Raw genomic sequence first — 14,191 nt, 5'->3', positions numbered from 1 at the left:
ACTAAAATAAATTCAGCAGGTTTCTAAAACCAGGGGTGTCAGCGCATCACCTGTAGCCCCAGGGACTGGGCTAGTGAGGAAAACTGCAAGTGACTGAACAAAGATTTACAAGCAAATCTCATTTCTCAACTCTTGCCCTGATGCATATGTTTACTGCCTAACCCCTACATCAGGCCCTTTGTCACCTTCTTGTCCTTTGCCTGTGGCATATCTGCCAGCAAATATAATTTTAAAAATATTATTTAATAAAATCTTGTTGACCCTGAGTAATTCCCAAATATGAAAATTTCGTAGTGTCAAACTGGTATAAAAATACATTTGTACCAAGACAGCCTGAAACAAACATCAAAAATAGTGCTTTATACACAAAGCATAAAAACTACAACTTCACAAAATGTCTTTATATCTTTGTTTTACTGGACCCCACCCCATACACACTCTTTGTCCAAAGCTCATCTAATTCAGAGGAATCATACACACTGGATTTACTCTAAATTATCTGCAGCCAAGCATAAGTCCTAAATTGAAAGAGATTATGTCTGTACCTTGTATTTCTACTTAAAGAAAAACAAATAAGTCTCTGGCTAATAAAAGTCTGTTTGTATGGGTATGACGCAATGTCAATTTACTGCTCTCAAAAAATACCCCAAACCTCTTAACATGTTTATTTTTACTTCAGGATTGCAAAGGAAGAAATGAACTGATGAATGTTGTTGTATCATTCCTCGGTAATTTTAATCTGGTACAAAGAGGAGAGTACAAAGTGCCTTGTAGCATTCACCCCTGGACATCAAAGCACCACATTCCCGTGCCAGACAGGCAATCTTCCCTCTGGCATGCTCGTGCATTCAATAATTTCACCTCTCTATAACCCAGTGAAATAAATAACTTACGCTTTTTCTATGGATAAATAACATTTAATCCAATTTCTTGTATTCCTTAAACATGTGTTCATTAGAGCATAAGCAAAACAGCGCTGGGTGCGCAGGGGATTCACTCCGCCCAACACGCACACTTTTAACAATAAGAAGTGTGCTTAAATACAGTATGGTATTACATATTCATAATGACCCAGGAACGCCTATACATATTCATGACCTTTCCCGCTTTTTATTAAAATGAGTCTCAGATAACCATTTACATATTCCCCTCCTTGACCCTCCCCTGTTGCGCCCGCGCAATGTCACTTGGTGAATTTGAGGAAGGGTCTTAGGGGTCTTTGGATGAAGGCTCCTTCAGCTTCGTCACAGTGGACTTTTTACCTTTGGCTCATTAGGAGGAACTGGCTGGAATCCAAGCTACCAAACCAACTGGAACCAGACTGGTGCCTCCTTCTTACTGTAAATCTTGGCTATCTTGTCTCCTCAAGGTTGCACAGCTGGTTCTGTAAAACTTCTTATCTCGGCATTTAATGAAGTCCTACTTTTTTTAGCACAAGTAGTTACTTACAGCTCTAAACTAGATATTAATAATGTGGTTTAAAATGTTAGCTTGTTAGCAGGCCCTTATTACACAGTTGCTTAACCCTTAAAATGTTAGTTCCCTCTATCAATATAACTTCCTAAACAAGCTTCATAACTTTTTACATAGAACTTAACCACCTTTCCCTTTTCCAAGTTCAGAGTCCGTGCCTCATTTGGTTATACCTGTAAACATTAAACATCTTAGCACGAATCACAACTGCATTTTTCACACCAGTCATTACTTTACGGAATCAAAGTCCTGTTGGAGGTGGGATAATAAATTTGCAGCAACAAACTCCAGTTTCATAGTCTCCAGTACTTTACTGTTGACGGTCTACACATAGAACGGTAGAGACGTGCTCTTCTTCCAGATGCGTTGTCTGTCAGAGCTTCTATTTCAGCGTTCAGTTCGATTGGCTAAACGCAGTGGTGGTGCTCGTGTGCTTTTCCTGTGGGAGTACAGCTGGAGTACAGCCCTGGGCATGAGGAAACTCCTGCCCTGATCCCAGTTCTAACACAGACTCCCCCTACAAATTCGGCCAGTTTACCCCAATTCTTTCTGCTTCAGGTTTCCAGACCTACCAAAGCCATTTGCTGCATCTATAACAAAGGACTGTCAAGGGATTTTAACCGCAAATGTCAGTGGAGTGCTCTGAGATGCTGTAAAAAAAATGCCGAATTAGAAACTTGCTTTACTGAGATCGTATTTGTTTATTTCTCCCAAAGTTCACTAAGGAAACGTGGAGACAAAAAGCAAGCATTTTAATGCCAATGAACTTGGCAATTAAAGGTCATTTGCCCTTATTTTTAAATTAAAAAATATGAAGCATTTTTCAGTTGTTGGAAATGAAGAACTGAGCTTTTTCGAATGTCTGGTTTGATGCCATAAATAGTAGAATTCTGGAATGTTTCCACTTCCCCGAGTATTTCCACTTATCTGACATTTACGTGCAATCATGTTTAGAACATCAATTTGTGCCAAGCCCAGGTTTATTTTGAGGGCAGCTCATGGTTATACTTTATACAGGAACTAGTGAACTAGAATACACCCACAAATCCTTAACCCATCAACTGTCCAAATAACAGAAAAGAAAATGCATTTCCTAACCCGCTTTCAAGCATTAAGATAACCAGGTTAGGGGCAGCTGAAAGGAGAAATAATGACATAGATATTGCTCTTTTACTGTGCCATAAAGAACCAGGCTGAACAAAAGTCAGAACTGCAAATAATAATAATAATTTTCCCTTGATGGGGATAAAGGAAAAAAAGAGACTAACCAGCTATATTTATGGAAAAGCCCCCACTTTTTATACCCTCACAAAGAGCACGATTTCTTATTCTTACTAAAATGATCCAAAATCCCAGGCATTCTCCCTGAACTTCTTGTTGATGGGCAACAATTTGTGAACAACAAAACCCACTGGCAATCTGGCACAGTCTGTATCAAAAAGAGAGGAAGATAAAGCCAAACCACTGAACTCTGGAAAAGGTTCTCTGAGTCCTGTTTCTGCAACAAGCAAGAACAAGTGCTCTGGCTTTGGTCACACTTTCATTCAGATTCTGCCTCAAATCATGCTCCCAAAATCACTACAGAAACTGTTGAAAGTTGATCCATAAAGACATTAACTCTGCAAATGAACAGACACATCAATGACTGATTCCAGCATCTCTGCATAACCAGAGCAGTGGCCAAACCCTGCTCCTAAGGTCCATCTCAGTCTGTTATTTTGATAATGGAACTTCTCATTCTATTTCCATTTACCTGCTCATACAGCTGACCTAAGGAATTAAAAAAATATATGTTTCTCTCTCTTAGGCAACTTATGTTTAAAGAAAGAGAAAAACAAGTACTAACACCAAATCTTGATAGGCATCTTATAAATCGTCTCTTTCCGTAATGGCAAGTCCTACATCCTTCCTGATCCACCCTCTCGGACTATCCATGGGAGAGAAAAAAAGACAAAAGAGCCCACAGCGCATTTCTCATACATTCACACGAATAGAGGCTTGGAGCTCAAAAAGCCCTAAGGCATATTTTCCATTTATATATATAAACCAACCAATAAAAGGCTACACATACCAATTACCCTTTCCCTTCTTGTACATATTGTCAAGCAGTAAACAGAAATTAGCAGCTGCAGTGCTTTTTTATTCAGGATGTGTATATTAACTGGTGACTCACCAAATGATTTGCAGCCCAGCATGCCAGTCGTCTTCTCCTTCACAGAAAGAAACACTATTTTAAACAGAAAGTTAACCACTGTGGATCTTGCAGGCAAACCAGCATGCAGCAGAACAAGATAAATACTGCCGGTGAACCCCAAAAGGGCAGAGGAAAGGGGGTGGTTGCAATAGCAATCTGCAAGCTTTTTGAAATACTCAAATAGGAATAAATAATATATAGGGGGAAAGAGGGGAGGCAGAGAAGAAAAGATTATCATAAAGTCAACCCACACTGTCACACGGCCTTTTGTGGCACACACCGCCTTCACACAGCAGGCAAGGCCTGCACCTCACCAACAACTGCAGTGTACGGCTAAGCTTTTTCTTTTCTTTAGTCTGTAAGTACATTTGGGGCCTGACTCAATAGCTTATTTCAAATGGGGAGCTGTAATCTATGGTCCAGATGCCAAAGAAGACACGCAGCAGGTTTAGGGAGGACTTGGAGCTGGAGCATCAGACGGGTGTCTGTGGACAGGCAGCTCCCAAATCCCAGCTCCCACTGAACTCCGACGTCTGCAGGCGCTGGGAGCCCCTGCAAACCGATGCTCCGAACACAACGTCTTGCTGAGTTTCTTCCAGAACACTTAACCTCTCATGTGGAAAGGAAGCTGACAGTTCCTCCTTCAGGTTACATCCACTGTGTAAACTAATGAGTTTGACGTTACAATTTTGGCCAAACTTCTGTTACATCCTATCTGATCGGAAGCAATCAGAAAGTACAACCCACTTAAATACTAGAGAATGAAGGGCAATTGCTCTCTACTCCTACAGCATTCACTATGCCGTTGTTTAGGGCAGGATGAAAAACTTCCCTACTGACAGTATGGAATATTCTACTACGACTTAGTATCTGAAGACTGAACCACACATTTAACTTTATTTTAACTCCATTAAATCTATTCAACAAATTCTGATGGGTTTCTAATTGCTTTGTCAAAAGAAGAAATAAATACATTTTAAAAAGCAAGTCTCCTTGATCTCCCAATGGACATTATTCCTTGCCTCTCTAAATATGAAAGAAGGTTCAAAGAACACTCACAGCATTATTTTCCATAGCACCTGATTCCTAGACTCAGCATAATCTTAATCACTCTTCAACGACCATTGCAGACATCTGAATCCAACCTTTGCAACATGAATTGAAGGTTAATTTTACACAAAGAGTCAAGAGAGGCAATATGTGGCAGAAAACACAATCCACCATTGTATTTTTAATAAGAAGTTACTTGGTAGAGAAATAAATTCTAATGTGAAAGAACACATTAATTTACTTCAGACCTATACTGGCCAGTGTCCAATAACAGCAAGCTGTTCTTGTTATTGTTGAAGAGCGGAATGAATTTGCGCATGTACCTTTATAATGGCCAGAAAGTGCACTTAATCCAAATATTTAAAAATTACTACCCATTGCCTTTGTCAGAGAGACTGCCCTACTGCACATGTGCATCCCCTGGATCTATAGCAGGACAGAATTCACCACACGCACAAGCGCAAGGAGTTCACCCACGCCCAGGTCCCCCGCACACACCGCGCCGGGCTTTGGTGGTGTACCGGCGCCCTGCCCAGCCCAGCGGGCCCAGGGGCTGTCCCGGGCACAGCAGCGGGAGGGAACGGGGAGAAGAAGCGCCTTCGCCGCGCCCAGAGGCGCGGCCGCGTCGCTGCCCCGAGGCCCTGAGGCCAGGCCGCGGCCCAGCTCCCCGCTCCTCCCCACCACACTGGGAGAAGCGATTTTACGCTTCTCCTCCCTCAGCCAGGAACAAGCGGCTCCCTCCAGGTCCCTCCCCACCGCCTACAACCCAACCCTTGGCCAGCCGCTATCACCAGCGGTACCCGCGGCAGCGCCCGGGCCTCCAGCCAACCTCTCCCCCTCAGCCGCCGCCATTTTCCCGGCCCCGCCCACCCGCGCATTTAGCGCAGGCGCGGCGCTGCGCGGCCCGGCCGGCAGCATGGAGGAGGCGCTGAGGCGGGAGTTGGGCACCGCGCTGCTGCGGCCCGCGGGGCACTCGGGGGGCGGCTGCATCAGCCAGGGCCAGAGCTATGACACGGACCGAGGCCGGGTGTATGTGAAGAGCAACTCCAAGGCGGAGGTGGGGGGGTAGGCGTCGAGGGCGGGGGCTGTAAGGCGGGACCCCGGCACGGGGCCGCTGTGAGGAGATGGGCGGCGGGCGGGCCTGAGCCGGCCCCGGCTTTGTGTTGAGGGATGAAGGGAGGTTTTCCGGCTGCCTCAGGCAGGCAATTTCGACTGCTGGTGGCAGAGGGATCTGCTTCGTCTGGCGGTTTCTGCCCTGTGAGGGTCTGGGGCCCGGTTTGTGACAGGTGCCTGGGATGGGGAGGCCGCGGAGGGGCAGTGGTTGTGAGTGGTGGGGTTGGCACTGGGATGGGGAGCAGCGTTTCTGGTGTGATACCTGTATTTCTAATTATTAGACTGTGCTTTAAGGAATTACAGAACTCATAGTTTGGGAGAATGTTAGGATAGCAACCTTTAAAGATTAACCAACCCTGTAACCATGGAGTCTTTGTATAAGCAGACCTTGTAACCATAGAATCTTTGTACTTAGTAATCATACCGTATTCTTAAAGTTGACATAGATTTACAACATATTCTTTCAAAATGGGTAACTGAGAAACATGCAAATGTTACTTAGCATTGCTTAACCAGATAGCTTGTACTAGAATAGGCGTGGAATATGGTAATGGTTGTCAAGAATTGTAATGAATATGTGATTTTTCTGTCAATATAAGCCATGTGTGATCGACTGGTTGGTGCCGGACCTATGGAGGGACATCCCTGATCCGGCCCCAGCGCTGAATGAAGAAATGCTCCTTTTAAAACCCAGAAGTGTGGTTTTAAGAGTTTATTAATTTGCTGATTTTATGGTATCAGTTGCAGTGTTAGTAGTATTTGTCCAGGGTGTGCTCTTGTCAGTCATGGCTGGTGTAATGTTGGTGTCACCATGGCTGTGTGTGCTGTGAAAGGCTATGAAGCAACCTAGAAGGTATAAAATTATCTACTGAGGGTGCACATCTTTCTTTGTTGTAACAAAACCAGTAATTCCCTGCTCTTACAAGGAGCTTTTCTCAATAAATGATACTTTTCCACAGTTGTTGTTCAAGATTTTCTGCTTTGTCCTTTCAATATGTGGTACCAGCTACTCTAGAAGGTAGATACGAGCATTTGCTAAGGATAAGTATAATGCAACATACCTTTATGGCATCCTTATTTGCAAAAGCTGAGGTCAGGTGGAGTTTACTTTAAAAGTACTCTACACTTTTGTCTGTCACATGAAGAACTTCGCTGGAAGAACAAAAGTCAGAACTTGTATTTGTCTTTGACAGCAAAAAAATGGTTTTGAAAGCATGTATACCACTATATCTGTTCCAAATTTGTCTGCACTTTCTGATCTTATCAGAGAGCTGGATGGGAAATCAAATGCACTAAATTGGTGACATGGAAAAATACTGAAACGTTATCCTGCTTTATATGAGACTGAAAATAGTTTGAATTGATAGCAACAGAGCCCTTCCACTTAGGCCTTTGTTAATTGTGTGTTTAAATGTACAGTCCAGCTAGCAAGAGGATAGGGCTTGGAAAACAGATGTGGCAAGATTTTTCTATTCAGTGTTAATTTCCCATTCTGTGCTTTGGCCTGTGTGTGGATTCTGAGTGCTGATTCAAGCAAACTTTGCCAAACTGTATTATAATGCTGTGCCGTGTGTGCAGCAGTGGGTGTATATCAGCAGTTTCTTTAGAAAAACAAAGTTCTCTAGAAACCACTGTGTTTTTTACTCTATTAAAGTTATTGGCTGACTTTGACCTAGTATGATGGTTTAAATGGAGATACAGTATTTACTGATTTCCTATGAACAAAGCTATCTCGTGACTTAGTAATCCAGCAGTTCTTCATTTGTGATCTCCTGTAGGCTTTGGAGTTTGTAGTCAATGACTTGCAAATTGTCCTTTGTGTTTCATATATCAGTATTAGCCCAAACTATTCTGTTTCTGTTTTTTTTAATTATATTTCCTTGCTTTTGCTTTTAGCAGATACTGTAGGCTTCCCAAGGACCCATTTTCTTCAACCTCTGCCTGACTCCTCTAGAGCAGCTTTTCTTTGTGTGACTAGTGCCACTGGTGTCAGTGGAGCAATGCAAGAGAATAGATTTCACTCCATGTGGATAACAGTTGCAGAAATAGGCCCTAAATTCAGAATGTCTTCAAAGCAAATAGCGTTGATAGTGGCTTGGATTCTAAGGGCTTCTCTGTGCAAGTGCAGTAAGGGGCATTTGGCTGCTATTGTTTTCTTGTTTGTTTGTTTCTGATAAGGCAAAAGAAATAGGCCCGGGAGTATAATTCTCTGACTGGAAATTAGACTGCTTTTAGAGCTTTTTCCTATTAGAGAGCAGCGTAGGGGAAAGGGACCTGGGGGTCCTGGTGGACAGCAGGATGACCATGAGCCAGCACTGGGCCCTTGTGGCCAGGAAGGCCAATGGTACCTGGGGTGGGTTAGAAGGGGGTGGTCAGTAGGTCAGAGAGGTTCTCCTGCCCCTCTACTCTGCCCTGGGGAGACCACATCTGGAATATTGTGTCCAGCTGTGGCCCCTCAGTTCCAGCAGGACAGGGAACTGCTGGAGAGAGTCCAGCGCAGGGCAACAAAGATGCTGAAGGGAGTGGAGCATCTCCGTGTGAGGAAAGGCTGAGGGAGCTGGGGCTCTGGAGCTGGACAAGAGGAGACTGAGGGGTGACCTCCTTAATGTTTACAGATATCTAAAGGGTGAGTGTCAGGAGGATGGAGCCAGGCTCTTCTCGGTGACAACCAGTGATAGGACAAGGAGTAATGGGTACAAACTGGAACACAAGAGGTTCCACTTAAATTTGAGAAGAAACTTCTTCTCAGTGAGGGTGGCAGAGCCTGGCCCAGGCTGCCCAGGGGGGTTGTGGAGTCTCCTTCTCTGCAGACATTCCAACCCGCCTGGACACCTTCCTGTGTAACCTCATCTGGGTGTTCCTGCTCCATGGGGGGATTGCACTGGATGAGCTTTCCAGGTCCCTTCCAATCCCTGACGTTCTGGGATTCTGTGATTAGTTTTGTGAAAGAGCTTTGTTTACCTGTGACTGGTATTCATAGAGACTAATACTTTCCTTTCATATTTGACAGGCTAGAAGAATGTTCGAGGGAGAAATGGCAAGTTTGGAAGCCATCTTAAAGACACAAACTGTAAAAGTGCCTAAACCCATCAAAGTTATAGACGTGCCTGGGGGCACTACTCTGTTTGTGATGGAACATTTGGACATGAGAGGCTTAAGCAGGTAAAACACAGTATTATCTTTGCTTCATTTAACCAGAAGTTTTGACAATTATGACAATTAAATAATTTGTCTTCAGAGAGGAAACCTGTGAGGCTTTGTGGTTTTGTGTTGTTTTTTTTGTTTGTTTGTTTTTGGTGGGTTTTTTTGTTTGTTTGTTTTTTGGTTTTTTTTGTAAGTAGTGATTTTTACAATAAGTTTCATTTTTACAGTCAGGAAAATGACCTGCTGATCACGTTTTTGTGTGCTTGCCTTTGGTGTAAGAACCAGTGTTTAATAGTGCTTGTCATGAGTATGCAGAGGTGATTAGTTCAGATGAATGAATCCAGATTTCAGTATTTTTATGGCTCTCACCTGGATTCTGTTAGCTGCGAATTTTTGGCTCTTCTCTGTGGCAAACACTTAAGTAAATTAAAATATGATGAATACTTCTGTCTGGTTCCATTGAGGAGCTTGGTGTGACCGGTTTCTCATCCCAATCTCAGAACTTCTGCAGCCAGCTTAACGTCTTATCCCCATCCTGCTCATCCACAAAGGTTCTAATTCATGAAGAGCCCTGTTTTCGAATGAAAGAGTAGAAATCCTGTTGTGTTTGGGCTGATTGAGATACAAAGCGTCAAATGCAACCTTTGGTGTACAAATTTCAGGGGATAGTTACAATCTGTGTTAAAGGGAACAAAATGAAGAAATAACTTTGCCTTAAATGACAGTGCCTTGAGAACAGAGAAAGACGTGAGAGGTCAAAGACAAGAAAAGGAACATACTTATGTTAACGTGGGAGGCAGCTAGTTTTGTAATTTTTAATTACTGCAGCAAGACTTTCCTGAACTGTCCAGAGAATAAGCTTTTATTAAAAGTATATAAATAATTAAGGCCCACCTGACCCTTGTGTCTTCTAAGGCCTTTTAGAGAGGGGAAAACAGAGGCTAAATTTGTAATTGCTGTTCACTTTTAATAGCATTGTCAGAAACAAACATGTAAGTATGTTTTCTTCTTTGTTAATATGTGATCTTTATAGGAAGAGGAGGTGTTTATGACCAGAATATTTTGAAAATGTACTTTCATGGCAATGCAGAACTTCTTTTACTTCCTTGATAAATCTTTTAAATGAATTCCTGGAATATCAAGGACTGGATTAATTCACATGGCAGTGTTGCTAAGCGTACTTTCATTTCTTAGACATTCAGCAAAGCTCGGAACACAACTGGCTGATCTCCACCTTCATAACCAGCAACTTGGAGAGAAGCTGAAGAAAGAAGAGAGCACAGTTGGTACAGTACACAGCTGTTTGCAATTTAATCTAGTTAATAATAATCTAAAAATTTTTAAATAGCTTTTGTTGTTTCAGGATAAGTTCATCTTCTTTCACTAAAGATGTTCCTGCTCTGGCAGGGGGATTGGAGTAGATGATATTTTGAGGTCCCTTGCAATCCCTGACATTCTGTGAAGATATTACAAAAATAGATTCAGACAAACACCCATGCAGGGCATCTTCATTTTGCTTTGCTTTGCTCTATTTGGATCTCTAAGCAAAATATTAAATTTGGGACTCTTGGGATCCTGAACCACCCTTTCTGCAAGGACATGGTGTCAGAGGAGATATGCTACCTCAAAACATGTTTATAAAGATTATAATTTAGCTGCTTTACATCAACCTTTAAACTTAAAAACCAACAGCAACAACCATTATAACAAAAGGAGTACTAAAGTGCATTTTTTTTTAATCTCCATAGAAGAAGCATTGTACCCGTGTGTAATTTTTAAGGTCCATTTGCACTGTGGATACTTAGAATCTTGTCATTAGTATTGGATTTTTGTCTTTGGTTTGAAAGGTAAAGGTCAAGGGCAAATGGAAGTCCAGTTTGTGGATCAGTTTGGCTTTCATACAGTTACCTGCTGTGGCTATCTTCCACAGGTAGGTTGTACTTCATCAGACCAATAGAATTTTAAGTTTATTTTATTTTAGCTTCAGTGACACAAAGGGCCAAGATTATCATAATGGAAATTCAGTTATTTCTGTGGAGTCATAAAAAGAAACAACATTGTTCAGCCTGCTAAGCAAAGTAGTGCTTTGGACAGCACAGCTGCATTGGATGTTCATAGCTCTTCAATTTGTTGGGTTTTATCACTTAAAGAAAATTACTTATTCCCTTAAGTTAATGTTTTAAGATAAGTCTATTAAATGGTAGCATTTACTGTCCTGGATGGTATCAGCACAAAGGCTGTATAATCGTCCAAAGCTGTATTTGAAAAATAAGAAAATCTGTCTTTTGTGTGGCGTAGAACTAACACCTGCAATCCTGTTCCTTCAGGTGAATGACTGGCAGAATGACTGGGTGACATTTTTTGCCAAGCAGAGAATCCAGCCCCAGATGGACATGATCGAAAAGAATTCAGGAGACAGAGAAGCAAGAGAACTCTGGGCACAACTTCAGGTAGGAGTTCTCTCAGTTCTCGTTGTAGTGATAGACAGGTATCAGTTGTTGAGATTTTCTTTTAATGAAACAAAGTTCCTGTTGTTTGGTATGCTCTGGGTTCTGTTGGTAAGAGACTTCAGCTTTTAGGGATTAAAATGCTCTTCTAAGGTAAAATGGCTTTTGCTACATCACGCTATGCTAATATTCCAAATGGAATGTATTCTGAATACCACTTTGCCTTACTGTTTGGGAAATACTAGTTTGAGTTCACCTTTCTCATTCCCTGTAACACTTTCATGATGAGAAATGTGTATAAACGGTACTGTTCTGCACATCATCTATTCATTTAAGGTTTTCTTCTGGTTATGTGACTGCAGTATTAGCTATTTGGGTGCTACTTTGTAGAAGTCTCTACATGGTTGTGTAGAGATTCGTGAGCCTGATGAAGTGGGTGGTTGTGGTCAATATTGTAGCACCAAATGCAGTTTTAAATTGTGCTGAAAAACATTTGGATAACTATTTTTCAGCTGCCAGCTTTTATGGAAAATAGTAATCGTCTTGATTTTCTCAGTATCTCTGTTGGCTAGGTCCTATACTTTTTCAAGTTAGGTTTTTTTTTTTTTTAACTGACTTTTATTTCAACTAATGTTCTGCTTGTATGCAGATAAAACTCTACAATCATTCACCCTGAAATGTAGTACTTATGCGTCTTGTTTTTTTCCTCCCTGCAGCTGAAGATACCCAGTTTGTTCTCTGATGTAGAAATTGTTCCTGCTCTCCTGCATGGGGATCTCTGGGGAGGAAATGTGGCTGAGGATGATTCTGGTCCAATTATCTTCGATCCGGCTGCTTTCTATGGCCATTCAGAGTATGAGCTTGCAATAGCTGGGATGTTTGGTGGCTTCAGCAGTTCTTTTTACTCTGCTTATCACAGTAAAATTCCAAAAGCTCCAGGGTTTGAGAAACGCCTAAAGCTTTATCAGCTTTTTCACTACATGAACCATTGGAACCATTTTGGTACAGGGTACAGAGGGTCTTCTTTAAACATTATGAGAAACCTTGTAAAGTGACTTTCTGCTTAAGCAGAATACTTTCTGTGTTGCTTGGGGAGCCCCATACTTGGTGATGCAACTCCAGGAGCAGTAATGTTAAAAAAAACTACTAGACCCTTACCTTGCGGCACAGCTAAAGACCTAGAATCAGAGAGTCCTGCTGAATACCAAGCCTAACATAGTCATCCCTTTTTAGGATAGTTGTAAATACCTTTGAGGGAAATCTATGGAAGGAGTTTATTCAGTTGCACAAAAGATCTGTCAGCATCAAGAAAGCATTGTATGCTTGAGACTAGGCAAGTTAATATTAAACAAGTACTCAAGTGTAAAGTACTTGGAAGAAGTACTCCCTTAGGGACCAGTCGTGCTTCAGAGTAGAGAAATGCCAGGGTTTGCATTTGCACCCTAATGGCAAACGTTAGAGAAGTGTTTGTGAAACAGAAGTTTGCTTTTCTCAGTTACTGAGGAGATGGCTAAAAAAGTTGCTCCTTGCTTTTTGCTGTTTGCCCCCCGCCTTTATAATGGATTGCTCGGATTCTTTCAGCTCTTCATGTCCAGTTGTGTGCATGAAAACAATGTTAACAAAGTATTTTGAAAGCCAACAAGAAAATTGTATAATGGGAACTGTGAAAAATGATTTGGACTTGCTGTTAATTATACTAACGTGATTCTACTGGATGGAGATTGTTTCCTATTTTGTTACAAAGCTGTGTGAAAATGCTTATAATTTTTTCTGACGTGCATTTTGGTGCCTCATGGCATTCGTGTAGGCTGTTCTGTGCTTGCTGGTCCGTGGGCTCTTATCTATAGCAATCTTGTTTTCACCAGAACTCATTCTCTCTTCTTTTTTGGATTAGGCTTTTGTCCAATAATGTACATTCTTAAAGATCTTTTCAGGTTAGACACTTTACATCTATACATCCTATGAAGATGTACTCTCTTACTAACACAAGGAGAAGATGCACTTTTGACTATTCTCATTGCACACACAATAATGTCATCTGGTCATGGTAAATTTTCCCATAAATTCTCTGTAGTTGAGACTACAGGTGCCATAAGATAACGTTTTTCTTCAGTCCCCACTAAGTGCACTTTGTAGCTCTCTGGATAAGAGACATGAAACCAAAGGAAGTTAAAATGTAACTCGCAGAACAGCAGCTCTACACCACTGCCAGAAGTTCTTGAAGAATGGCTTGCAGCCCAGCTGTTTCTTGTACTTGCAAGATGATGATACTAAAATTCTACTCTTTTTGATGTAGGCTGGTAATGATATTTCAGTGCAAGCGTACCAGGTAGGTGAGAGATGCATGGTGATTGCTAACATGCATTTTGAGTGTTTGGGAATGACTTTTAATTAATTAAAGATGTTTCTCACTGAATTTTGGCAATGGAGAGTTTTTTAGTTGCTGGTTTTGAAGTTTTTTATAAGAATTGGAAGGCAGTTTAGAAGTCTATCACTTGATATAATTCTACTACTCTTCTCCCTGGCTGTTTAACTTTTGCCACAAAAAGTTTTAAAGCCTTGCTTGGTAGAATAGCTTTTACTTTTACCTTGTTGCTCAAATAAAGAGTTTTCCAGCTGATTATTGGTGTCTCTCTTTTCTGAATTAAAACCTTACAGCTTGCATCCATTCTTGGGGAGCTACTTGCTCTAACCTGTTTGAGGTCCCTAGTTTGTTGGACAATTATTGTCAATGAAGGTGTTGATGGGAACGTGGTAATGGATTTTAATC

At 41.6% G+C, this 14,191-nt stretch overlaps 1 protein-coding gene and 1 long non-coding RNA gene across 4 annotated transcripts; one reads left to right on the top strand and one right to left on the bottom strand.

Moving 5' to 3' along the window:
* Window positions 1-710: 710 nt before the first annotated feature.
* On the bottom strand, window positions 711-5,585 carry LOC102083478 (uncharacterized). The gene is made up of 2 exons (XR_010467015.1): window positions 5,518-5,585; window positions 711-4,812 (listed from the first exon to the last, which is right to left on the bottom strand). It is a non-coding gene; the product is annotated as an uncharacterized LOC102083478 (long non-coding RNA).
* LOC102083608 (ketosamine-3-kinase) lies at window positions 5,570-14,041 on the top strand. 3 transcript variants are annotated; one of them, XM_065034613.1, is made up of 6 exons: window positions 5,570-5,774; window positions 8,841-8,992; window positions 10,169-10,260; window positions 10,822-10,904; window positions 11,302-11,424; window positions 12,138-14,041. In XM_065034613.1, the coding sequence occupies exons 1-6, from the start codon at window positions 5,634-5,636 to the stop codon at window positions 12,474-12,476; spliced, it is 930 nt and encodes a 309-aa protein (XP_064890685.1). In that variant the 5' UTR covers window positions 5,570-5,633; the 3' UTR covers window positions 12,477-14,041. The 3 variants fall into 3 exon arrangements, with proteins under 3 accessions (XP_064890685.1, XP_064890687.1, XP_021144327.1); XM_065034615.1 differs by having other exon boundaries at window positions 5,603-5,746; XM_021288652.2 differs by lacking the exon at window positions 5,570-5,774 and adding an exon at window positions 5,794-6,003.
* The last annotated feature ends 150 nt before the right edge of the window (window positions 14,042-14,191 follow it).

This window comes from Columba livia, chromosome 18, assembly GCF_036013475.1.
Source record: "Columba livia isolate bColLiv1 breed racing homer chromosome 18, bColLiv1.pat.W.v2, whole genome shotgun sequence".
Lineage (NCBI taxonomy): Eukaryota > Metazoa > Chordata > Aves > Columbiformes > Columbidae > Columba > Columba livia.
Note: the sequence above shows the minus strand (reverse complement) of the source record. Positions and strands in the feature narration are given on the sequence as shown.